Source organism: Peromyscus eremicus, chromosome 3 (assembly GCF_949786415.1).
Source record: "Peromyscus eremicus chromosome 3, PerEre_H2_v1, whole genome shotgun sequence".
Classification (NCBI taxonomy): Eukaryota; Metazoa; Chordata; class Mammalia; order Rodentia; family Cricetidae; genus Peromyscus; species Peromyscus eremicus.
The window spans coordinates 148711579-148737655 of NC_081418.1; the positions used below are offsets into that span (position 1 = coordinate 148711579).

General features: G+C 45.8%; 1 protein-coding gene across 1 annotated transcript; it reads right to left on the reverse strand.

Annotated features, from left to right (window-relative positions):
• Positions 1–616: 616 nt before the first annotated feature.
• Positions 617–25836, reverse strand: LOC131906563 (large ribosomal subunit protein eL27-like). Its single transcript, XM_059257173.1, has 2 exons — positions 25438–25836; positions 617–682 (listed from the first exon to the last, which is right to left on the reverse strand). The coding sequence occupies exons 1-2, from the start codon at positions 25834–25836 to the stop codon at positions 617–619; spliced, it is 465 nt and encodes a 154-aa protein (XP_059113156.1).
• Between the last annotated feature and the right edge of the window lie 241 nt (positions 25837–26077).

A 26077-nucleotide genomic window follows, 5' to 3' on the forward strand; every position in this document is an offset into this window, starting at 1 on the left:
ATTTAGGAAGCAGGAGGATTAGGAGTTCAAGGTCATTCTTGATTACATAGCAAGTCAGAGCTCAGCCTTGGATATATGAGGGACTATCTAAAATTTAGAAAATACTTTCCAAATTTTATATATAATATATATGAAATACATATGTGAAAAAATTTTAGCAAAGACATTGAGATTTGGGAAGGAAAAACATCCTGAATGGTTATATTGGAATTGAAAAAGTCAGTGAAGCAAAACACAGAACCAGCAAACAGTACCAAACTGATGAGAACATCAGGGATGGGGGACAAGGTTGAGGGAATTCTGCATTCCCAAGTCAGCAAGAAAAAAAGCCCATAAGCTCTGTGGGGTGTGACAAAGAGAACACACTTAAGAACTGATGGGACAGAAGAAGGAGCTAAGATAAAAACCAAGCAGAGAATTCAGTTCATAAAATTACTGAAAATCCCACACAGAGAAAGAAATGGGTAGCTTCTCCAAAGCAGCTAGTTAGAATCCCAAACGTGTGTGAACAGAGATGAGCCTCCCCATGATTTATAGACAATATGTTCAAAAATATAAAACAATATTAAAACCAGAAAGAAAAACACAACTCACTACAAAGGCAAACCCATTGAGATCACATCAGCTCTTTCTTCAGCAGCCCTCGAAGCCGGAACAGTCCTGGGCGATCTGTTTCCAAGTGCTGAGAGAAATGACGGCCAGAGAAGATGACTCTTGCCAAACTCTCCTTTGACTGATGGAGAGAGAAGGATGCTGCGAGACAAGCACTAAGAATCCCAGCATGTGGGAGGCAGATGCAGGAGGAACTCTGTGAGTTGGAAGCCAGCCAGGACCACATGGTGAGACCTGTTTTTAAAAATAAGAACACCAGTTAAGGCAGCTCATGACCAGTCAGCCAGAATTTCAGAAGATACTAAAAGGAATAATACATGCTAAGGAGGAAGAAAGTCTCAATCCCACGGTCGCAGGCAAAAATAATTTTTGTGGGAGGAAAAGATGAATGAAGAATGTGTACCATCGCCAGGAAACCTCTAACACTACAGGAAAGAAAGAAAGGAATAAACAATAACCCAAACAACCAACTAAAACCAAGACCCAACAAAATCACAGGAATTAGTATGTGTATTTCTCAATAATAACTTCAGATGTAAATGGACTTAACTCTCTAATAAATAGACACAGACTAGCTGACTGGATTAAGAAAACTAAATCCAACAACTCCACATCTCCAAGAAATACACTTCATTGGCAAAGGCCCTCACAGACTGAGTCAGTGTGGGGTCAGCCAAGTGAATGGAAGTTGAAAACAGGCTGGCCTGGCTGTTCTGATGGCTGATCAGATGAAGTTCAAATCAAAGCCAGTGGAAAGGCCAGTACATACTAATAAGGGAATAATTAGCTAACTCGCAACAATTGTAAACTTGACATTAACCACCTGGTGGGGCTCCAGATTTCATAAAGCAAACACTCTGTGTGTGGAAAGCCACATATACCCTGACCCAATAATAGCAGGCGATGCCATCATTGGCCATGCCACCCAAGATAACAGTCAGACTCCATGTAGGAGAAATGAAATAAACTCTAAAATAAATCATGTTCCGAGCTGAGTGTGGTGATGGTACCTGAAATCTCAGCACTGGGGAGGTGAAGGCAGGAGAATCAAGCAAGAGTTCAAAGCCACTCTAAGCTACACAGTGTGTTTGAGGCCAGCCTAGGCTGAACTATATAAAACCCTGTCTCCAAAAGCAACCAAAAGCCAGGTGTGGTAGCACATGCTTTTGATCCTAGCACTTGGGTGTAGCTAGAGTTTTCCTGCCTGGCCCACAGTCAGGGCAAATCTCTCTCACCTGTCAGTCCCACAGCTTCTCAGACCCGACCAAGTAAACACAGAGACTTATATTGCTTTCAAACTTATGGCCATGGCAGGCTTCTTGCTAACTGTTCTTACAGCCTAAAATAATCCATTTCCATTAATTTATACCTTGCCACATGGCTCGTGGCTTACCGGCATCTTCACACGCTGTTTCTCATCGTGGTGGCTGGCAGTGTCTCTCAGCCTTCCACTTCCCAGCTTTATTCTCCTCCTTGTCCCGCCTACACTTCCTGCCTAGCCAATGGCCAATCAGTGCTTTATTTATTGACTAATTAGCAACACATTTGCCATATAGAACATCCCACAGCACTTGGGATTCAGAGGCAGGCAGATCTCTTTGAGCAGTGTGATCTACACAGTGAGTTGGAGGCCAGTCAGGGGCACAGAGGGACTCAACCCTGACTTGAAAAGCAGACTGACATTCTAGATCATAAAGCAATTACAAAATACAAAAATAAAGGTGTGGGCTGGAGAGATGGCTCAGCAGTTAAGGGCACCTGTTGCTCGTACAGAGGACTGAGGTTTGGTTCCCAGCACCCACACTGTGGCTCACAACTCTCCCTAGCTCCAGTTCCAAGGGATCTGATGCAGTCTTCTGACCTCCACAGGCACCAGGCACACATGCAGTCACCATTCCCTGGGCAGCGGTCTCCTGGACTGTGTAATACTGGAGAACGTGAGCTGAGCATTGTCGTGCAAACATCCATCACTGCTCTCTGTGTCGTGACCATGGATGGATGCGGTGTGACCAGCTCTCTTGAGCTTCTGTGGCCGCGACCTGCCACACCACGAGGGACTACAGCTTGTAACTGGGGACCAGTATAACCCCTTTCCCCCTAAGTTGCTTTTGTCAAGGTATTGTATCAAAGCAAAACAGAGGCTAAGATACCAGTGAATGGCCATCACATGACTACTACTCTGTTTCCTCCTTTGAAACTCCTTTTTCTTTTTCGCCGTGAGAGCTGTAGTGGTATTTTTTTTTGTCAGGACCACCAGCCTGCAAATAATGACATGGAGACTTATTATTAATAAATCTAAACTTGGCCTTAGCTTAGGCTTTTTTCTAACTAGCTCTTATAACTTAATTAAGCTTTTTCTATTAATCTATGTTCTATCACATGGCTTGGTTACCTTTCCTCTGTCCCGTGTGTCCAGCTTGTTCTGCTTCCCATTGGTGTCTCCTGCGAGCCTAGATTCCTCCTCCTCTTCCTTTCTCTCCCTGAAAATCCCACCTATCTCTCCTGCCTAGCTATTGGCCATTCAGCTTTTGATTACACCAATCACAGCAGTGCATCTTCACACAGTGTACAAATACCCTACAACAGAGAGCTTTGTTCTATTTTTAACCATTTAACAATTTATTTGTTTGTGACAAAGTTTCACCCTATAGCTCGGGCTAGCCTGGAACTCACCATGTAAACCAGACTGGCCTGCAACGTGTAGTAGGCTCCTTTCTCAGCCTCTGGAGTGTTGGGATTACAGGTGTCCATCACATTGAAGTAGGGTCCTTTGCTGAACCTGGAGCTCCTGATTGGCTGGGCTGGCTGAACTTGGGATCCATCTGTTTCTGCCTCCCCAGTGCTGGGGTTATAGGTGTGTGCTGCCACACTTGCTTTTTCTTTACATGGGTGCTGGGGATTCGAACCAACGTCCTACCAACTTAGCCACCTCGTGTGTGTATGCATGTATATACATATAAAATATATATACATATTTTAATCTAGGTTCTTGGGGCTGGCGAGATGGCTCAGCGGTCAAGAGCACTTGTTGTTCTTTAAAAGACCCAAGTTCAATTCCCATCACCCACTTGGTGGCTCACAGCTGTCTGTCGTTCCAGATTTTGAGGATTGACATCCTTATTGGTCTCTGCAGGCACTGCATGGATGTAGTGTGCAGGCATACATGCAGGCAAAACACCTATATACATACAATAAAATTTGAATATAGATTCTGCATATGAGAAAACATGATAGTTTGCCTTTCTTCTTCCAACCAATGCTTGTATACACACACACACACACACACACACACACACACACACACACACACACGTTAGGAGATGGGGGCTGCAGGCATCAGTGCAGAAGTCATACCTTGAGAAAGAATGACAGTGTCCTTCCAGCTGCTCTCTTGGGGAGACTAGAGGTGGATGTCTGGGATAGGGAGGTTGGAACTTTACTTTAGGAACTCAGAATTAGGGGGTGCTCAGTACTCTTGGGAAGAGAGGGGCAAGCCTTGGGGTCAACAGTAGGAGCCTGGTGAGTTTCCTGGAGGCTAATGAGTTTGTGGAAGAGAAGGTAAAGCTGTCGCTCCTAGACCACCCCTCATTCCTCAGGGCCCCAGCCATGCACTGTGTGGTCTGACTAGCCCACGCACTAAGATGCCAAACTCTGGCAACATTTCCAGCCTGCGTATTTCAAGGCCCATCAGCTTCTCTGCAGGAGAATCTTAGGATTCAGATCTTGTTTTACCCCGAGGGGAGCAGCATTCTCAACATTGGCAGGATCCATTCCTTCTCCATTACTTGATGGGTATATCACATTTCCAAATCCAGGGGAATCCACCTGTGGTAGCTCATTATGTAGGATAAGAGCCCTCACACTCCCCCCAGCTGTCCATGAAAGATGACGGCAGTGAATGTTGATGGGAGGGAAGGAGCCACACCCACACACTGCTGCTGGCAGGTCCGTGCTGGAGTGAGCCGGCGACTCAGTTGAGCCTCATCTGCTTTCCATGTCTGGCAGATTGAACATAGGAGAATTTGTAAGTGTGAGTGAAGAGTGTTGAAGAGTATGGAAAAATGAGATCTTATGTACTCCAGTCCATTAAAAAAAATCAACGGGGTTAATCACAGCACTCGGGAGGCAGAGGCAGATGGATCTCTGTGAGTTCGAGGCCAGCCTGGTCTACAGAGCAAGTTCCAGGGCAGCCAGAGCTACACAGAGAAACCCTGTCTCAAAAAAAAGAAAAAAAAAAATCAAAGGGGAAAATTGAGAACATATTAGGTGACTTACATAGACTTTTCTGGGGTATTCCAAGAATTCTGTGGGTTAAATAGGATTTTATAAACTCCACTGGGAAACTACTGATTGTTTCTGTAGGAAAGTGTGTTCTGTCTTTCAACTCTGGATGTCTGGAACATGTCTCCACCTGTCACAATTCCAGAAGGACTCACAGGAATTTCGCTGTTTGATGGGAGCAGTACTCCCTTTTCCCAGGGGCTCCACAGAGTAAGAACACATGGTGGGTATGAGCATTGATTTTTATCCCCATGGAGAAGGGAAATTTTCTAGTAATAAGAATAATGTTTCTAGTGCCAGAGTTCTATCCATACATATCTTATGGAAAGACAGGAAGCTTGGAAGCTGCTGGAACGGAGCCCAGAGCTCAGGACTTGAGGAAACAGCCAGAGTTCTCTTGCCTGTACGTGAGGTTTGGCTTCTTCCCATGTTGGTCAGGACTGTGCATGGCTGAGAATATCCCTGGATCTTGGCCTCTCTTCAAAGCCTATCTGGCACCAAGTGTGACATTGATGCAGTGTCTCATTTCCCCTTTCACTCTGGGGACAAGTGAAATTGGCTCCATGCCATGTCCTGTGAACTCATGGAAGGGGGTAAGGCGAAGCGTGGCCAGCACCTGGCAGGCTCTGTCTACGCTTTGAGAGAGCGTTATTTCTTAATGGCTTAATTGGTTAGAACTAGAAATGAAATCTTGCACAGATTTGGTTTACAAAAAGAATCTGAAAAGTATACCAATAGTGGCTAAACTTTTCTTGATACCACTTGATACAGTGGTTCACACACACACAGCATACACAGAGAACTGTGTGCTATGTGTTCCATAAGTATGTCTTACTGTGTCACCATGATGAAGTTACCTAATGATGCCTTTCTCAGCAAGCACCACAGTGGCCACGTGATTTGACTCTATGTATTTACATGCACACAGAAATGGAAGTGTTAGGTGCTACAGAAAAGTGAGTGGTCAGTCCCCGACCCCCAATTTCTCTTTAGAAATTTAATTTCCTAGGGGCTGGGCTCAAAGGTGAACATCCTCTAGCAGGTGTGAAGCCTTACATTTAATCCATAGCACTGCTTAAGACAAAACAAAAAGCCTCCCAAAACACCACCTCCCAAATTCTCTCAAAAAATAATGAAGTTAAAAAGTTAAGGGCTAAAAATGAATTGAATAGATTGAATATACCTTTAAATGGCTACAAACCTCATGGCATGTTTAGACAGCTTTCTTAACTGGGGTGCTGTTTAAAGCACCCCTCTCATGGCCTGCGCCGTTCATTTTACATTCAGAGGTGAGGGCACATGGGAGCCATCTGCCGAAAACATCTCTGATGGCCTCTTCAGTTGATGAAGTACAGAAAACAAGGGAGGAGGTCTTTCTAACTTGGGCTGTACATGCCTTTCTTTTATTACTATGGAATCAGGCACTCACCAGCAACAAAAAAGGAAGTTATGACATTAAATGAAGAGGTAAATGCATCCCATCTCAGGAAGTATGTAACGAGAATTGTTTTTGTTGGTTTGTTTTTTAATGGGCATGATGGCATCTAGCTGGGGTTGAGAATGCTGCTCACAGATGATTTTTCTTTTTTAGTGGACTAGAATAGATAAGGTGATAGGAACAGGAAGATATGAAATTTAACTGTGTAGTTATTCCAGTTAAGTTTGGGGCCAACTTGGGCTATATGAGACACTGTCTCAAAAGGAGGGGGTAAAAAAGATTTACAGAAATAAGAATATTTGCGGTGATTGTTTGGGACTGAATTTTGGTGAGAAATGATCAAGACAGTTTTGCTCCCTCTCCCCCCCAGGGTCTCACTGTGTAGACCAGTCTGACCTTAAACTCATGGAAAACCATCTAGCTCTGTCTCCCAAGTGCTGTGATTAAAGGTATGAAGTCACCGGCCTAGTTTTGCCCCTTTGCTCTACGAATTAATAATGGGCAGGAGATGGTAGGACATGCCATTAAACCTAGCACTTAGGAGGCAGAGACAGAAGCAGATGGATCGATGTGAGTTCAAGGCCAGACTGGGCTACTCAGATCCAGACTCAAAAACAATAAAAGGACAGTGAGAGTGTCGCAGATGAGAGTAGATGAGAGTAAACTCTCAGAACCCCCGCCAGCCCTGTATGTTTTTATTTAGTTCTTTTGAGACAAGGTCTTGCTATGTAGATCTGGTTGGCCTGGTACCCATTTGTGTAGCCTCCCTCCCCCTACACTGTTGGCCTCAAGGTTGTTATAGGCAGGACAAGGAGGAGAATAAAGCTGGGAAGTGGAAGGCTGAGTCAGAGACACTGCCAGGCACCATGATGACAAACAGCATGTGAAGATGCCGGTAAGCCACGAGCCACGTGACAAGGTATAAATTTATAGAAATGGATTAATTTAAGCTGTAAGAACAGTTAGCAAGAAGCCTGCCACGGCCATACAGTTTGTAAGTTTGTCTCTGTGTTTACTTGGTTGGGTCTGAGCGGCTGTGGGACTGGCAGGTGAGAGAGATTTGTCCTGGCTGTGGGCCAGGCGGGAAAACTCGAGCTACAGCTTGTAGCAGTCTTTCTTGAGGGCTGGGATTATGCCTGCTCCCAACTTTTCTCTCTCCATATTCTTCCTCTTCCCCTCAGTGCACTCTACTTCCTGAAGCTATCTGACTCAAAATGTGAAGATTTATTTCCATTTTTATGTGTGTGTGTGTGTGTGTGTGTGTGTGTGTGTGAGAGAGAGAGAGAGAGAGAGAGAGAGAGAGAGAGAGAGAGAGAGAGAAAGAAAGAAAGAAAGAAAGAAAGAAAGAAAGAGAGAGAGAGAATGAATGCAGGTGTCTACATAAAGGACATCAAATCCCCTGGAGCTGGAGTTACAGGTGATTGTGAGCTGCCTGATGTGGGTGCTGGAAACTGAACTCAAGTCCTCTGTAAGAACAGTACAGGCTCTTAACCACTGAGCTGTCTCTCCAGCCCACAGACATGAGGATGTTTGTTCCCTGTGTTTCCAGAAAAGAACCACAGGCTTGTAATCTGTTAGCCAAACACCAACTCCTGAATTTATATGTATAATTTTGGGCCCATACCTAGAGTCACCCTCTCACCCCAAAACAAAGCAAAATATGAGATTATTGCCAGCACTTAAGCACTGATGAATTTGACAGAAAAAAAAAACTGTGTAGTCTGCTGTTGTTACAATCTAGAGGCTCTGGCAACATTAGCTTTCCATTTTTTCATGGGAATAACTGGCTCTATTTGGAAGCAGATGACTGTCCAGATTCCCACAGCATCTGGACACACCCCACCTCTCATTGACATGCTTTCATTTTGCTTGTTTGTCTGACCCAGTCGGTTGTTTACAGGTGGTGTAGAGCACTATCCCCCCCACCCCCCAGAATGACATCAGAACAGCTGTGGCTGCTCAAGAGACTGTGGAGATGGGATCTGCGGACTTGGTGCTCCTTCACAGACATGGGTTGGGGAGTCACTGGAGCCTCTCCTGAATTCCAGCCTCTCCCTCCTGCATCTCCTGGCCAGCTGTGTATGGTCCTGCCCTAATTGCATGTGACTCGTGGGAGGTGCTGGAGTGTCAGCAGAAAGTTAGCAGAAGGGGCAGGCCTCCATCTCTGCGGCTTCAGGGAGATAGATCATCAACCATGTAGGGCTGAGAATTTCCATGGTGTGGCTGCTTTGCTGTCACCCCGCTCCACAAGAAACCTTTTATCTCTGTAAGTTAGCCCAATAAACTCATTGGTTCCCCAAGAAGGGTTTTGTGGAGCTAAACTTTGGTTTGTCATTGGTCCCTATAAGGAGGGCATAGATGTTTACTTATACCAAACCCCACCCCACCAGGGAAAGAGTTCTGGAGACAACAGGCATTTAAAATTTCATCTCTTGGAGTCCAGTTCCTCCCCTCCTGTCTGGAGACTGTGATTCTTACTAATGTTTTGGGGTTATCATTTTCTCCTTTTAAACCTTATGTCTGGAAAGTAATTTCTCCCAAGATCCTCAGGTGTCACTCCCAGGGCTTCAGGTACATTGGAAACTCATCTCCATTTACCAAACCATTTCTTCTCCTTTGATCTTTGTAGCTGTGGCTGAAGAAAGGCCTTGAGGATTAAGAAGGCTCACCTTAGGTGTGCCTGTGAGGACTCACCCTGCTGTGGGTGGTACCATTCCAAGGACTGGGATCCTAGGCTGAGTAAAAAGGAAAAAAGTAGAAAGCCAGTGGAGTGCTGAACCCCTTTCCTTTCCTGACACACTCAGGTGTTATTTCAGGAAGCATCCTCACATACCAATGGCCACGCCTTCCCCCATCATGGACCTTATCCTTTCTGTCAGTGAGCCCAAAGTGACTAACACAGGCGTCTTCCAAAATGGAATCCATCTTGCTTCTGCAAAAATTTCTTTTTTTCTGGGTTGTCTTCTTTGTTTTTGTTTTTATACCCACCTTCAGGTGTGTGTGTGTGTGTGTGTGTGTGTGTAGGTCAGGGGACAACATGCAACAGTCCGTTCTCTCCTTCTATTGTGTGTCCCCTGGGCATTGAAGTCAGGTTGTTAGACTTGGCAGCAAGTTCCCCTAAGATGCAGAGCCGTCTCAATACCCCCAACCCCCATCTTCTTCTTCTCTCTGTAAAGGGCATTTTCAACCACAAAAGCCCAGCTTTGAGTTATTTTCTCCAACTTGTTTGGCCTTATTCCTAATCATTGAGTCTTGTCAGTTTATTGCCCAGGGTCTCGGGGTCCTCGAAGCAGAACTCGGGTCCTGTGCAGGAGCTGTAAGTTCTGTTGACCACTGAGCCATCTCTTCACCCCCTGTTATTGCCTTTTGTGATTCCCTCCATCAGATCTGATGATGTTCTGTAGTTGCTGCAATGACCTCCTAGTTATCTCCCACGCTTCCTTCGTCTGCCTGCTGATCAGTAGGATGATTTTTAAAATTCTACAAAGTCAATCAGCTCAGCTGTCAGTGTTACATCCTTGAGTGGACAAAGATTGCTTAATTCTGTGGGCTCAGTCTAGAGTGGAGATGGGGAAGCATTGTTCAGCACATATCAGTGATTGACAGACGGTAGAGCAGAGAGGGCTGACTGTGCCTGTGAATATGTTTGAAGTTGCTGCTTTCCCATTTTGTGCAAAGGTTAAAGGCTGACCTGGGGAAGCAGGGGGAAAAGATTGATCTTGGTCCTTAGGTTGGAAAAAGTGGGATGAAAGGCACATAAGGTAAAGATTGGAATGAGAAGAGAGAAGAGCAAAATTAGAATCATAACTTTTGTTTCTAATGAGTTGGCAAGCAAGAGGCTTTTTTCACTAATGCAAAGGAAATGATTTTTTATAAATCCCAGCAGTGTCTGTAACCATCCACTAAAAAGATGTGAAGAAAGGGACCCTGGCAGGCATCGCAAAGGAAGAGGGAAATCTAAAACAGGGCATGGGGGTGTGCTTCCTTTTGAAGTTGGGGAGAAGAGGGCAGAAACTTACAAAAAGTGTGACTCATTTCTATATTCTGTGTGTGTGTGTGTGTGTGTGTGTGTGTGTGTGTGTGTCTGTCTGTCTGTCTGTCTGTCTGTCGTCTCTAAACAAGACAGCCATTGCCATATTCATGAGCTTGGGATGGTTGTTTCTGACATCTGCACAATTATTTCAAGGTAAGTGTGTTAAGTGTCAGTGGGGACCTGGGCTGTGCTGGTGACTGTGGTTCAGTGAGCTAGGGTGCTTGTAGCCAAGCCTGAGGTCCCGTGTTTGATGACTGCGCCCTACCTGGTGGAAGGAGAGAACTACGTTCTGCAAGTCATTCCCTGATCATGGCACCTGCATGCTCGTACATGTACAAAGGGTGTAGACATGACTGGAGGCATAGTGTGTGGAATATGGGTCAGTTTGCTTCCTAATGGTTAAATCTGTTTGTTCTGTATCAAAATCCAAGAGAATTAAAGTACAGTGTGAGGACTGACAGCAGACAAAGGGTAGTGGTGTCACGTCTCACTCTATTAGGCACAAAGACAGACGAACTAGTTAAGAACCAAATCAGACAAGAGGCAAAGTCCCAGTTCCTGAGCTGGGAAACCTACCTGCTATGGAAGACAGAGGATTTATGGGAAAGAGGCTAGACACCTATTGGAACACATCTGGCTCCAGTTGAAATATGAGGACTTGAAGCTGATGGTGGTAGAAGAGCTGGAAAATAACTTTTATGAAATAGTGGTTTCATTGCGATGTAGTAAAAATACTGCCATCAAAAGCTTACTCAACAATGCCTTAGAGTTACATATACTACAAAAAGCAAAAACCCGAAAGTCGTTTCATAGTAAATATGCATTAGAGTTGGTGGAGGAAGCTCAGGAAATCGACATGGAAAGGAACGTGAACCTCCGTTTCCACATGGGCTGTGGAAAACTCTGGTGGTGTGCATGGACTATGGCGTGTGTTTGCACAGCATTGCCCGAGCTAGCTAGTAGGAAGGGCTTTGTCTAATTTGTTTCCTCAGAGCCAAGAACTTTTAGACAGTTATCTCCCTAAGAAGAGTGATGTTTTCTTAAGCCAATAAAAGCCTCGCAGGAATGTAGTGGCATAAGAAGAGGCCAAGTTGGATGCTTAGATTGCTGTGTAGGGTTCGGTCCTGTGTCAGATTCTCCGCTCTTCTCTTGTCCCCTCCTCCCACCATCCTCCCTCCCCCCCACTCTTCTTTCTTTCTTTTTGGTCTTCTGACACAAAATCTTGCTGTGTAGTCCAGGCTCCAAATTACAATAGCCTGCCTGTCTTAGCCTCCTGAGTTCTGGGATTAAGCATGCATGACACCAGCGTACGTGGGTCAAGTCTGAACTGTCACAGGAAAAGTAATGTGGGTCATTTCACGGTGTTCCTGTGACCATGGAATCTGTCTCTACTTGGGAAAGTGGCCAGTGAATCTCAGACGCTTCTGATATTCACTCCATCCGCACATTAGAGCATGAACTGTGTGGCAGGTTGTTTTTGTTTTCTTAGCCCTGCAGATTCAGCCTGAGACACAGTCCTTTCCCTTGAAGAGATCACAATATATGGGGATGGCAGTCAGACCCATAAGCTGCAGACATCGTATCTACAGTGTGAAAGAAGATCTAGACTGGGAGACGCCCCAGGGACCCTCTGACAGAAAAGGCCTCCTCCCTGGGCTGCTGGTCAGGCATTTACACGATCAAGGACCTGGGGCATGTGGCAGAGTTTGCCCAGCAAATCTAAGGCTCTGATTCGATCCCCAGCACTGCAGAAATAAAGATCGTATCATGTAATGACATAAGCCCATCATAGTTTCTGCGAATACTGGCTGTTATGGTGTGGTTGTCTAATGATGCATTTCTCAGAGTTTAACCCTGCCGTTAAGTGATACAATATTGAGCTTAGGGAGTGAATGCAGCAGAAGTGTGCGCAACTAAATGGTTTCAGAGTCATGGTAGTGTGTGTGTGTGTGTGTGTGTGTGTGTGTGTGTGTGTGTGTGTGAAGTAGAGAGTATGAAGCACTTCTGGCACTAAGGGGCTTTTGTGCATTGTAGAAAGAGATATGTAAAAAATTATTCATTAAAACTTTTTTTAGATTTCTATTTGACTATATATATATGAGTGTTTTGCCTGCATACATGTATGGTCATTGTGTGTGTCTGTTGGATCCCCTGGAACTGGAGTTATGCGTGGTTGTAAGCAACAATGTGGGTGCTGGGAATCCAATCTGAGTCCTCTCTGCAAGAGCAGTAAGTGTTGTTTAACTGCTGAGCTGTCAGCCCCACAGATTTCTTTTTAAATAAATTTCCAAGTGTGATCATCCTGCAGAGACCAATCAGACAAAAATGTCATTTTGGGCAAATCTGTCCATACCTGGGTCAAGGCACAATATAGAATCAGACCAGAATCATCTCATACTACAGAGGAACACAGTATCAGTTGCTCCCTGATAAATAAGCATGGTGGGCTGTCATTGTTAGCTGTTTGAGTATTCTTACTCAAAGACAGCATTTAAAAAAAATCACAGCTGGATACAGCATAAGCCACGTGTGTACATGCAGATTACAGCTGAATACAGCATAGGCCACATGTGTACATGCAGATTACCATTGAATACAGCATAGGCCATGTGTGTACATGGCAGATTACAGCTGGATACAGCATAGGCCATGTGTGTACATGCAGATTACCACTGAATACAGCATAGGCCACGTGTGTACATGTAGTTCAGGGGAAGGGTTTAGTCTTGTGTGAACTTGCAGGGCACACTTTGCAGAAGCTGAGGAAGATACTCCTCTGCCTTGCCACCTCAGCATGAACAGATACATGGAGCTGGTTCACCACCAGCTGGGAGCACAGAAACCAAGTTTCACGCAGATGTTGGAACTGCTTGCAGGAAGTCACAGGAGATGATGAGCCAAGCCCCATATTGGCTATGACTGCAGGGCATCACTCCAGTCAGTGTTACTGGAGCCCTGAGGTCAGGGTCACTCTAAGGAGATGAAGCTGTAGCTAGCCTGGTGGTGTGAGCAGGAGCTGTAGAAGACAGGTGTGGCTGGAGATGTTGTTGAAGGTGATCTGGGAGGGGAGGTCCACTAGGCTCCATCCTTCTTCATCTCCCTTCCTTCCCTCCCATCTGGTCCCCAATCCACCAGCTCCAGCGAGTCGTGGAAATACAGACTGCAGGCAGTATCTGAGGGCATACGTTCTTGGCTGGTACAGTAAGAGGAGAAAGAAATGCAAAGATAGACTGAACAGCCAGGAGCAGCACAGAGCTGTTATTTTAGTTTTCAATTTTATGTTGGAGACGAGGTCTCTCTATGTAGCCCAGGTTGACCTTAAACATACTATGTAGTCACTCATGACTTTGGGCTTCTTATCCTCCTGACTCCACCCTCAAGGGGGCTGGGATTATAGGCATGAACAGCTCATTGAAAAGGTTTTTTTTGTTTTGTTTTGTTTTGTTTTTTTTGGCTGGGCTTGGTGGCCCATGCTTTTATTTTAGCATTTGGAAGGCAGAGGCAGGCAGATCTGTGTGAATTCAAAGCCAGCCTGTTCATGTAGTGAATTTCAGGGCAGCCAGGAGTACATATATATATACAGTGAGATCTTGTCTCAAAAAAAAATTCTAAAACATTTTACTTATTTATCGTACATATATATAAGCAGGCATGAGGTTGCCATAGTGCATAGAAGTCAGAGGACAACTAACTTCTCAGAGTTGGTTCTCCAGGTGGGTCTTGGGGATTGAACTAAAGTGGTCATCATCATGGGGTTTACCTGCTGAGCCATCTCATTGGCCCATGAATGGCTTTTTTTTCCTGTTTTCTCTTCCTTTCTTTCGTTCATTCTTTCTTTCTTTTCTCTTGTCTTCTCTCCTCCTCCTCCTCCTCTTCTTCTTCCTCTTCCTCTTCCTCTTCCCCTTCCCCTTCTCCTCCTCCTCCTCCTCTTCCTCCTCCTCCTCCTCCTTCTTCTTTGGTGTTTTGAGACAGAGTTTCTCTGTTTAACAGCCCTGGCTGTCCCAGAACTCGCTCTGTAGACCAGGCTGGCCTCCAACTCACAGAGATCTGCCTGCCTCTGCCTCCCAAGTGCTGGGATTAAAGGCGTGCGCCACCTCCCCCACTCCCCCTCCCCCCCTCCCCTTGCCTTTCTGGGTTTTTAATGGTCAAATGCAAAGTCTGCTTCATTTCAGCTCCTTCACTGCCAAACCAGGGGGTTAGGGAGCACGGCAGCTTCTCTGCCTTCTTGTCTGTTCTGACCAGAGTGTAAAGGGACCTGCTGTGTGAACCTGAACTTCATTTCTTCTCCTTCTCCTTCTCCCTCTTCTTCTTCTCCTCCTTCTTCTGCTCCTGCTTCCTCTGCTTCCTTTCCTCCTCTTCTTCCTTTCCTCCTCCTCCTCCTCCTCCTCTTCTTCCTCTTCCTTTTTGAGACAGAGTTTTTTTGTGTAACAGTCCTGGCTGTCTTAGAACCCACTTTGTAGACCAGGCTGGCCTTGAACTCAGAGTTCTGAATGACTTATTTTAACTGGTTATGTTTTAAACACAAGTCTCCATGTATGTCTAGTGGCTGCCACATTGGCCAGGATTTCTCTAAGGTTACCTGTTCAGTTGTGTGATTCCCTAGTAATTCCAGGCATTTGTCTAATTCGGACCATCAGGACAGATTTAACTTCACTGCAGTGGCAGCTTTGTGTGTTGTTTATGTCCCCAGTGACCTGTGCAACAGGACTATTCTCTGCCTCTCCTGTTGGTGAAACTGCAGGAGACAGAAAGGTCCCTTTGGGTTGGCCATGATAGTGCAGGTCTGACCCCTACTGAAGTGGGAGGAGACTGAATTTAATTGCAGCCTGGGCTATATAATGAGACCCTGTCTCAACGGACAGACAGACAAGTCCCTTTGTCCAGGAAGAGCCAGAATAAGGCAGTCAGTACTTTAACGGGTTCAGCAGCAAGAATGGTATGGAAGAGCCTGGAAGACTTTTTTCTTCCCTCGACAGAGGTACAGGAAGAGGCTAAGAGGGAGCTGTAAGATGTGGGAGGCTGCTGCCAAGGAAGGTGTCCAAAACCCACAGCTAGGATGGAATGCACACCGAGGTGGGGCATGACAGTGGACCCGGAACCCCCTTCCATGCAAGGTCCCTGCGATTCCTTCTGAGGCTGCCTCCTCGCATTGCTCATCCGGAGGTGGGAGGAGCAGAGGGCAAATCCTGGGGGGCTGGGTGGAAATTTAGATTGAGAACATACCAAGGTTACTATCTCAGTAACAGAATTACACAACAAGATAACGATTAGGTAGTAGTTCTTGTGCATAGAGACCATAGGCCCAATGGCCACATGCACTTCCAGCAGCCTTACTTGTAATGGGAGAAAAAGGCAAGCCTGGGCTACATGGTAAGATTCTATCTCAGAAAAAAAAGGAGAACTAGAGAATATGAATATAAGCCATGGAATGAAATCGTTCCAGCAGAAAAGTTGACACGGTGTAGAGTTATCATACATCACACAGTGTACTGTATCACAGTAGAAACTGAGCAAATGCTGCTGCATTTACCATTGTAGAAAGACTTTTCAAGACACTAAATGGGGGAAGTGACCTTGTATACACACATTGTTATGCCAAAGAGCATGTAAAGCTAAGAGAGCCCAGATCTGGGAATCCAGCAACTGTGGAGAAGGGAGGCAAGTGGCCAGGCTAGTCAGGGGACATCATTGCCTCTGGGGCAAAGGGGTGGGATGAAGACCAGGGCCCCTGGATGTCATGGTAACAGCTGCGCTCCTTTTGTCAACCTGTGTCAGTAGCTGGAAGCATAGAATTGCACAATGTGACATCATTTCTGTGAAGTCTAAAGGCACGTAGTGATGTGTACTGTTCTTAGACTCCCGTTGGAGGTCTCCCATCTCTGTATGCCAAGTTCAGGGTGGTGGGGAATTTGAGACGGAGCAAACAGCAGATGGTGCAGAGTTCATGGGGTTCCCACTGACGCAGTCACTCTCATTTCTGAGGCTGCGTGGATGCTGACATCGTTCTGTATGCCTGAAATACTTCACCAAAATCAGAAAAAGCCAAAGCGTTTTGCCCAAAGTGTGGGCCACTCAGACTTAAGACCAGATGGATCTGTGAGGGGGCTCAGGAAGCAAGGTGAGTGCCAAGTTAACCTCCAGGTACCTCCCACCAGGGGCTAAAGATAGAAGCCTGCAGAAAACCTGTGTGTGGAGCTAAGCCAGCGAAGGGGAAGCGAGCCCGAGCCCGCTGGCTTCAAGCGAGGAATGTGAGCAGATGGCTGAGCAAGAGTCCTGGGGCCGCATTCCTGCGTTCTTTGGACAGATTCTTCTCATCTGTTTCTGTGTGAAAGGTTTTGTTCTGTCTTCTCCTGTCATGTCTTCTGGAAGGGATGGAAAGCAACCCCAAATAACTGAGTGAAGTAGGAAAGGGGCTCCGCAGAGAGCACGGGGTGCTGGTGCTGGGTGTAGCTCATCCTGGCAATTGGGAGACCAAGGCAGGGGGATCACGAGTTTGAGGACATAGACTATGTTTCAAAAAACAAATTGTGTGTGTGAAAGACACACACACACACACACACACACACATACATACATACACACACATACATACATACATACACACATACATACATATACATACATACACACATATACATACAAACACACACATACACACACACACATACACACACACATACACACACACACATACACACATACACACACACACATACATACACACACATACATACACACATATACATACATACACACACATACACACACACACACATACACACACACACACACACACATACACACATACACACACACACATGCACACAGAGGGGTTGGGGGAGATTACTTAGCATCTTTCAATTTTTGTTTTCCTATTTTGGGAACACAGCCTAGGACAGAGGTTTAAAGAGTATAGGTCTGGAATAAGACTGCTTGGTCTCAAATCTCAATTATTGTTGTGTCCCGTAAGGCCCAGGCATGAGGCCCAGTGTAACTTCCTGAGCCTAGCTTGAGTTTGGCCACCTGTCCTTGGACATGTCTTCTACATATGAGTGACTCAGCACTACCTGACCTAGAATCGCCTCTGCCTAGTAACTGCTGAGATGGCATCATCTCATTGGCCCGCTATCCTTACCCCATACCCCCCCCCCCCCAAACCTATATAAGTTCACTCCTGATGCAATAAAGCGAGTTCCTGCTTCTGACAAGACTCCCGGCCCAGTGTGCTTCTCTCCGGTGGAATGGGGAGTCTGGGCCATCGACACTCATCATCCCGCTCAGCCCCAAGGGAAAGACCCGCTGGACCGGTCCGCCTCCACCCTACCTGTTGGTCAGACCGACAAATTATGGTCTGGAGGTGTGGCTCAGTTGGTAGAGTGCCTACCTAGCTCTGGATTCAGTCTGTAGCACCACAGAAAACTGGGTGTGGTGGTACACACCTCAAATCCAAGCACTTGGGAGGTGGAGACAGGAGGATCAGGAGTTCAAGGTAATCTTTGGCTACATGTGACCTACCTCAAAAAATAAACCCAGAGGGGCTGCAGACAGTGCATTTGTTGCTTTTGCAGGGGACCCTGGCTTGGTTCCCAGCATCCAAATGGTGGCTCACAGTCACATCTGTAACTCCAGTTCCAGGGGAATGGACTCTGTCTTCTGACCTTCGTGGGCACCATGCATGCACATCGCACACATACATGCAGGCAAACACACAAAATAAATCTTAAAAAAAAAAAAAAAAACCTGGCTGGGCGGTAGTAGTGCACACCTTTAATCTCCGCGCTCGGGAGGCAGAAGCAGGCAGATCTCTGAGTTTGAGGCCAGCCTGGGCTACAGAGTGAGATGCAGGACAGGCACCAAAACTACACAGTGAAACCCTGTCTCAAAAAAATCAAACCAAACCAAACCAAACCACAAACCTACAAGATGCCTCAGCAGGAAAAGGCACTTGCTACTAAGCCTGATGACCTGAGTGTGGTCCCTGGGCCCTCCTGGTGATGGAAGGAAAAACGGATTACTCCATGTTGTCTTCTGACACCCACCTGTGCACCATGGCACACGTGTGCCTCCCCTAAATAAATACGTAAATATAATAAAAACAGAACAAATCTTCATTCCTTGAATTTCCAGCTTTGCACACCTAGCAGCTGCGTGTGTCTTTGCCTGATTTCTGCCATCTGTGGAATCATGACAGCATCCATCTTGATGCGGCATTGTGAAAATTAAGAGAATTAGTCTAGGGCTGGGGAGATGCCCTAGTATTAACCTGAGCTTGACTCCCACCACCCTTGTGGGGTGGCTCACAGATGCCTGTAACCTCCAGAGGACCTGTGCCATCTTCTGGCCTCCAAGTACATGCACAGCACATGTGTGGTACACACACACACACACACACACACACACACACACACACGAATAAATCCAATAAAAAATAAAAGAAGAAACCATGTGATTTTAATGTAGCTTCCTCATACTCCATTTTTGTACATTTCTCCAGCTTTCTGATGTTATGAATTAACCACTTCTGGTAACTTTTCTTTCTGTTGTATACTTCATGGTTTGGCTTTGCAGTTTGCCTCTGCATGGTGTGGTGGCAAAAGTCTCTAGTTGTAGGTATAGAAGAAAGAGGAGTGGGACATGGGAAACTTGGTCCCGCTTTGGGAAAGCAGAGGCAGGGGGATCCCTGGAGCTCATTGGCCAGCCAGCCTGGCTGAATTGGTAAGCTTCAGCTTAGAGAGCGACTCTGTCTCAAAAATAAGGTGAGGAGCAATGAAGGGAAACACCTAACATGGACCTCTAGCCTCCACATGAAATGGCATATGTGTGCACATCCTCATAAACATATACATATGTGTATATCCCTCACCACACATGAACTCAAAGAGGGAGCTCTTGAATCTGGCAATGAGGGCCTATTGGTTTAAAGGGCCCGGCAGTGCCGACGGGCTCTCCACTCTACGTCTCAGGGCTCCACTCTTGCTCAGTCAGTGTCCCAACTGCACTTAACAGACAGACTGTGAAACCGGCCCACATTCCAACTGTGAAAATCCAAGATCCACAGTATCTGGTGTTCTGTGATCCCAGTGAAGCAACCACAAGATGTAAGAGGTGTTTGAAAGGCTGATCACAGCAACGCTTTATTCTGTGATTGTGTCTTGTACCAGATGTTTTAAATATTGAACTTGGTGTCTCCTTCCTGTAAATTTTCCTGTGTGGAGCCCAGGCCTTTTGTTCTTGCCAACAGTACATGCTTCGTTCCATGTTCCCAAAGTCGTTCATGCACGAAACTCCTGCTCCTTGGAAAATGAAATGCTAAGGGATTCTCCATTGCTTTCAGACCTAACTGAGAGAGGACACCCCCCAAATCTTCCCATTTCTTTGAGGGTCTAATGACTGCAAACCCTTTAGCATCTGTTACCCTGTGGCCCAGTAGTCTGCTTAAACCCCTCTGGTTAGGATAGAGAGTACTTTGACCCAGTGGTCTGCTTGAACCCCTCTGGTTAGGATAGAGAGTACTGTGACCCAGTGGTCTGCTTGAACCCCTCTGGTTAGGATAGAGAGTACTGTGACCTAGAGGTCTGCCCTGATCCCTCTGGTCAGGATAGAGAGTACTGTGACCCAGTGGTCCGCTTGAACCCCTCTGGTTAGGATAGAGAGTACTGTGACCTAGAGGTCTGCCCTGATCCCTCTGGTCAGGATAGAGAGTACTGTGACCCAGTGGTCTGCTTGAACCCCTCTGGTTAGGATAGAGAGTACTGTGACCTAGAGGTCTGCCCTGATCCCTCTGGTCAGGATAGAGAGTACTGTGACCCAGTGGTCCGCTTGAACCCCTCTGGTTAGGATAGAGAGTACTGTGACCTAGAGGTCTGCCCTGATCCCTCTGGTCAGGATAGAGAGTACTGTGACCCAGTGGTCTGCTTGAACCCCTCTGGTTAGGATAGAGAGTACTGTGACCTAGAGGTCTGCCCTGATCCCTCTGGTCAGGATGGAGAGTACTGTGGCCCAGTGGTCTGCTTGAACCCTTCTGGACAGGATAGAGAGTATGTGACCTAAAGGTCTGCCCTGACCCCTCTGGTCAGGATAGAGAGTATATGACCTAAAGGTCTGCCCTAACCCCTCTGGTCAGGATAGAGAGTATATGACCTAAAGGTCTGCCCTGACCCCTCTGGTAAGGATAGAGAGTACTGTGACCTAGAGATCTGCCCTAACCCCTCTGGTCAGGATAGAGTGCTTTGGTAAGGTATTAGGTAGCTCAAAGAACCTCTGTGATGGCCAGATAATCAGATATTGGCAGTACAAATAAAAACACGTTCCAGCTTGGACTGATTATATGCAGAGGAAATCTAGCCAATCCCTCATTCAAGCCCCAATACCATTTCCTTTTACTCTGAAGATAATTTCCAGGGAGATAGTTTTGCACAGATATGTAGCCAATGGTTTCCTTAATCCCTTTGGCTCATATCACCTCGTATATGAGAGTCAGGTGAAGATATTAAAACTGAAGGGTAAATCCTACCCTCACTCTTAATTGGCAAGAAAGCACTGCATTAAATGTTTTATAAACAGTGTTCTGTAAGCAGGCCAGCAATGTATGCACTTATTCTTTCCATTGCCCAGAAAGACAGGCAATTAACTGATTTTACCTTTGGGTGAACTCACACTTTTGATAGTAAGCAAAAAAAAAAAATGTTTTTCTTGATGTTTATGGGTGAGTGCTTTTTTCTTTTGAAATCTTTCTTAAGGAAAATTACCCTAGTGCCTGTTGATTCTTTGTCTGTGTTAGCTCTCCGTAGAAAAGGTAGAAACCCAAGGCCTGTTTCATTAAAGGCCAGGCTCTCTGGTAAGTGGACAAGAACCAGTCTTCCATACATTTTCAAAATGCTCTTGGGGTCCCATGCAGAGTTTTAAGGAATTTTTAAAAATACTATAGTAATTGATGATTTAGTTTAAGTGAGCAGAGCCCTATCATTCTGATCTTGTAGACAAAACCCCTCTGCATGTACCCCAAAGCTCCCATTCAAATACAGTAAGAAGCAGAAGTGAAGAGCTGGCCTAGCCATGTTGTCCCTTCTGGTTGTGTGGTTCAGATCATTGCTCAGACCTTTGCTACTTCTGTGTTTGCTGGTCCAGAAGTTCTTTTTATTCCCCTAGAAGCAGACTACTGTTTTAGAAAACATAGACAGGCAATTCGTCTAAATCTTTTTCTTAGAACAGGTCAGGATTTTCTAGAATAGGGATTTGTTCTCTTCTGTGGGGTTTTTGTGATGTGGAATAATATCAGATTCATGATGGGAATACTTCTTAGGGCTAATGATGTGAAGATGCCATTATTATTAAGCAGAGGACAGTTAGCAGCCATCTTTCTTGGCCGTGTTGGTCCCAGCTGCATCTGTGGTTGCCTCAGCTTCCAGCCATCTCTACGGTGCCTCCATTTCCCCGTGTTAGTCTGAGGCAGGATAGAAAGGCAGAGAAAATGAAGAAGACATGGGAAGGGCCTGCTCACTTTGGAGTCTCATCAGCTTAGAGAATTCTGATGAGAAAGCTGGGAAAGAGAATCCCTTACTCAATGCTGGTGGGCATGTAAACCAGTGCAGCCATTATGGAAATCATTGAGGACGTTTCTAAAACATTAAAGCCAGAACCACCTTGTGACCTTTGATACCACTCCTGGGCATATATACTACTCCAGGGCATATATAACACTCCTGGGCGTATATACTCACTTCTGGGCACATATACCCAACTCCTCAGCATGTGTACCACTCCTAGGCATATATACCCAACTCCTGGGCATATATACCACTCCTCAGCATATATACCCAACTCCTGGGCATATATACCCACTTCTGGGTATATATAGCCACTCCTGAGCATTTTCCCAAAGGACTCCATGCCAGACTACAGAGATGCTTGCATATCAATGTCCATTGCTGCTCTGGTCACAATGGCTAGAAAATGGAACCAGTTAGATATCTGCCAGCTCATGAAAGGGTCATGAAATTGTATACACAGTGGGATTTCATTCAGCTGTAAAGAAAGAAGAAATTGGGGCTGGAGAGATGGCTCAGAGGTTAAGAGCTCTTTCAGAGCTGCTGAGTTCAGTTCCCAGCATCCACATAATGGATCACAACCATCTATAAGGAGATCTGGTGCCCTCTTCTGGCATGTAGGAATACATACATGCAGAACACTGTATACATAATAAATAAATAAATCTTTAAAAAAAAAAGAGAAAGATGAAATCATGAAACATGCAAGAAAATGAACGGATCTGGAAAGTATAATATTAAGCAATGTGGCCCGAATTCAGAAAGATGAAAACTGCATGTTCTCGCTCTTTGTAGATCTTAGCTTATGATGTATACATGTGTGAGAGTAGAAAGAAGTGCTGGGGCAGGGGAGGCAAAAGGACACACGTGACCTGAAGGTGGGCAGGAGACTGAAGGGAGAGGAGTCGTAAGAGGGTATGGGAGCACGTGGGTGAAAGAGATGAGGAGAAAGAGAATCTGCTAAAACATCTTTTTTGTTCAAAAATACCACAACGATAGATGATACCTTGTATGCGAATTTAAAAAATTCTAGAATAATTAACAAAACCTTCTGTGTAGATTGTCTACATAGAGATGCTAATCTTTTTATGTAGGGGTGCTTCAGAATGTTAGAATAGCAACAGACCATGCTTAAGGCCCAAGTATGGCCTTCCCCCATTTCCAGATGTGTTCCTACAGTCTTCTGGGAAACCCAAACACGACATCGACTTTGTTTATATGTCTTAGCTTTCTTCTGCAACCCATGTGACCCAGAGTTTCCTTTTTCTACATCAGAAGCTACGCTATGACCTCATTTACCCCCAAAAGGGGGAGGGCTTAGTAATCCTTTGAGCTATAACCCCAGAAGCCACCCAAATCATATATGGCTGTTGTAAAGACACTCTTGAGAAGCCCACTCCCACACATAGGCATGTCTTATCCTTTCCCAGGGCACCCCACTTTAACTCTTGTGCTTAAATCCCTGTTAAAATATGTTCTTGATAGACACCAGCCCGAAATTCTTTCCAGTGTAGAATTTTGTCTTTGGGCTGGAGAGATGGCTCAGTGGTTAATGGCTCTGGCTCCTCTTCCGGAGGACTGGAGTTTGAATCCCAGAATCCACATGGGAGCTCGCAACCATCTGTAATTCCAGTGCCAGGGGATCTGATGCCCTCTTCCGGCCTCCCAGGCACTGCAGACACATGGTGCACACACAGACACAGGAGGATGAAGCACCCATCCTCATAAAATTAACTACATCTTAAAGAGAGAGAGGGGGGGGGGGGAGAGAGAGAGAGAATTAGCGGAGGCTGCTGGAAACAGTTCTCCAGGCTGTGATAGGCAGTGCCGTGGAGCTGTGTCTGTGGCTCCTGCTCGGTTCTCTGCGACAAATCTGGCCGCCTGCAAAGATGCAGTGCAGGCCTCTAGAGCAGTGGTTCTCAACTTGTGGGTCGAGACCCCCCCTTTCCCGGAGTTACCTAAGGCCATCAGAAATCATAGATATTTACACTATGATTCATAACAGTAGCAAAATTACAGCTATGAAGTAGCGCTGAATATGATTTTACGGTTGGGGGTCACCACAACATGAGGAACTGTACTAAAGGGTCGCAGCCTTGGGAAGGCTGAGAACCGTTGCTCTAGAGAGCTCTCCCCAAAGTCAAACAGTTGAATTACCAACAGCTGAGAAAATCAGGCGAGGCTGTGCTACCAGCTCCAGTATAAGGAAGTGGGAAGCTATGTTGAAGCTGGAAGGAAGGAGTTTCTTACCTCACCCCTCTCCCAGCCCCAAACCCAGCACTCAGTCTTATACCCAAGTGTCTCTTGTTTTATTAGTAATAAGGAAATTGAGTCTCTGTAATATCAGTAACTGGGAAATGGATGCCAAAGACATGAGTTTCTATAGTTATAGGCCAGCCTGGTTTACTTAGTGAGGTGCTGCCTCAAACCAAACAAGGCAAAAAAGTTACAAGGCTCAGATAAGATCTTACTATTCCAGTTGGGTGGTGATGGCTCACGCCTTCAATCCCAGCATTCGGGAGACAGAGCCAGGCGGATCTCTGTTTGAGGCCAGCCTGGTCTACAGAGCGAGATCCAGGACCAAAACTACACGGAGAAACCCTGTCTTGAAAAACCAAAAAACAAAACAAAACAAAACAAAACAAAACAAAAATCTTACTATTTCATAATTTATTATGATTAACGTGTGTGTGTGTGTGTGTGTGTGTGTGTGTGTGTGTGTGTGTGCATGTGGACATTCTTGGAAGCCAGAGGCAGAAATCTGTCCCACTCTGTAACTCTCTACCATTTCCTCACTGAACTTGGAGCTAGCTTGGGGTCAGAAAGCCCCCACAGTGCTGGGATTATAGGTTAATGTGCAGTTCCTTTTTAAAAAAAATTTTTTTTTTTTTTTTTTTTTTTAAGATTTATTTATTATGTATACAGCATGTATCCCTGTAGGCCAGAAGAGGGCACCAAATCTCATTACAGATGGTTGTGAGCCACCATGTGGTTGCTGGGAATTGAACTCAGGACCTCTGGAAGAGCAGTCAGTGCTCTTAACCTCTGAGCCATCTCTCCAGCCCTTAAAAAAAATTTTAATGATGGAAATAAAAATATACCTAAAAGCAAAGCTTCTGGAAAAACTATTTGTTCTTTGCCCCGGCCAGCGGGGTCTTTAACAGGGACCTGAAGGGAGGGCTGGCGAATGAGAAGGACAAGAGATGCAAAGAATGAGAGCAAGACAGGATGTCTGATCAAGCTCCAAAATTTTATTTTCCTCTTTAGGCATATATAGGCGGGGCAAAGGGGGTTGCAAGCAGGGAGTGGACTTTAGTCATGGGTTGTTCAGCCAGCAGGGAATGTTGCTCTGGGGGTTATCTATCTACTCTTGCCTAACTGCCTAATTGCCTAACTGCAGCTCTGTCACCTGATATCTGAGAAGAGGTTCTGGTGTCTGTGAGAAGAGGTGCTGGTGCTATGGAGACTTAAGCAAGGCCTAGATCTAAGAAAAGAGGAGAGAAGCCCCAATATGGTGGCGTGTGTGCCAAGGGTCGCTTAGGCTTATGGCTCCGGTCAGTTCTTCCCTGTCTTGTGTCGCCCTTGGCCTTCCGTCTGGCCTTGTGTTTCAGGGCTGGGTCTCTGAAGACATCTTTGTTAACAACACTTTTGTCCAAGGGTTTATCCACAGAGTACCTTGTGGGCAGGAGGTGACTGTAGTTGTAAACTTTCACAAAGGACTTGATCTTTGATCTCTTGGCGATTTTCTTCATGCCCATGGCCGCTGTCACTTTTCGGGGATGGCGGTCAATTCCCGTCACCAGGGCATGTCTGTAAGGGCGGTCTGAAGTGCCACCACCAGTGTTCTTCACCATGACAGCTTTGCGTCTGGAGTGACGTCCAGCCAGGACCGGCACCACGGTTCCGGGTTTCATGAACTTGCCCATTTGGACAGTAAGCAGCCAGTACCCAGCAGAAAGGTGCAGGTTTTTATGTGGGTCCTGGGATTCAAATTCAGATCCTCATGCTTGCACAGTGAACACTCGTACCCACTGAGCCCTTCTAACCCATTTTAGCTTGGCCCTAAGTAAAGGATAGAAATGAAACCTATATTTCCATGTTGGATTTCCTCAGCTCTGGTTTTTCTCACAATCTCTGTTCTTCATCATGTCAGGAAGGTGGACTGAC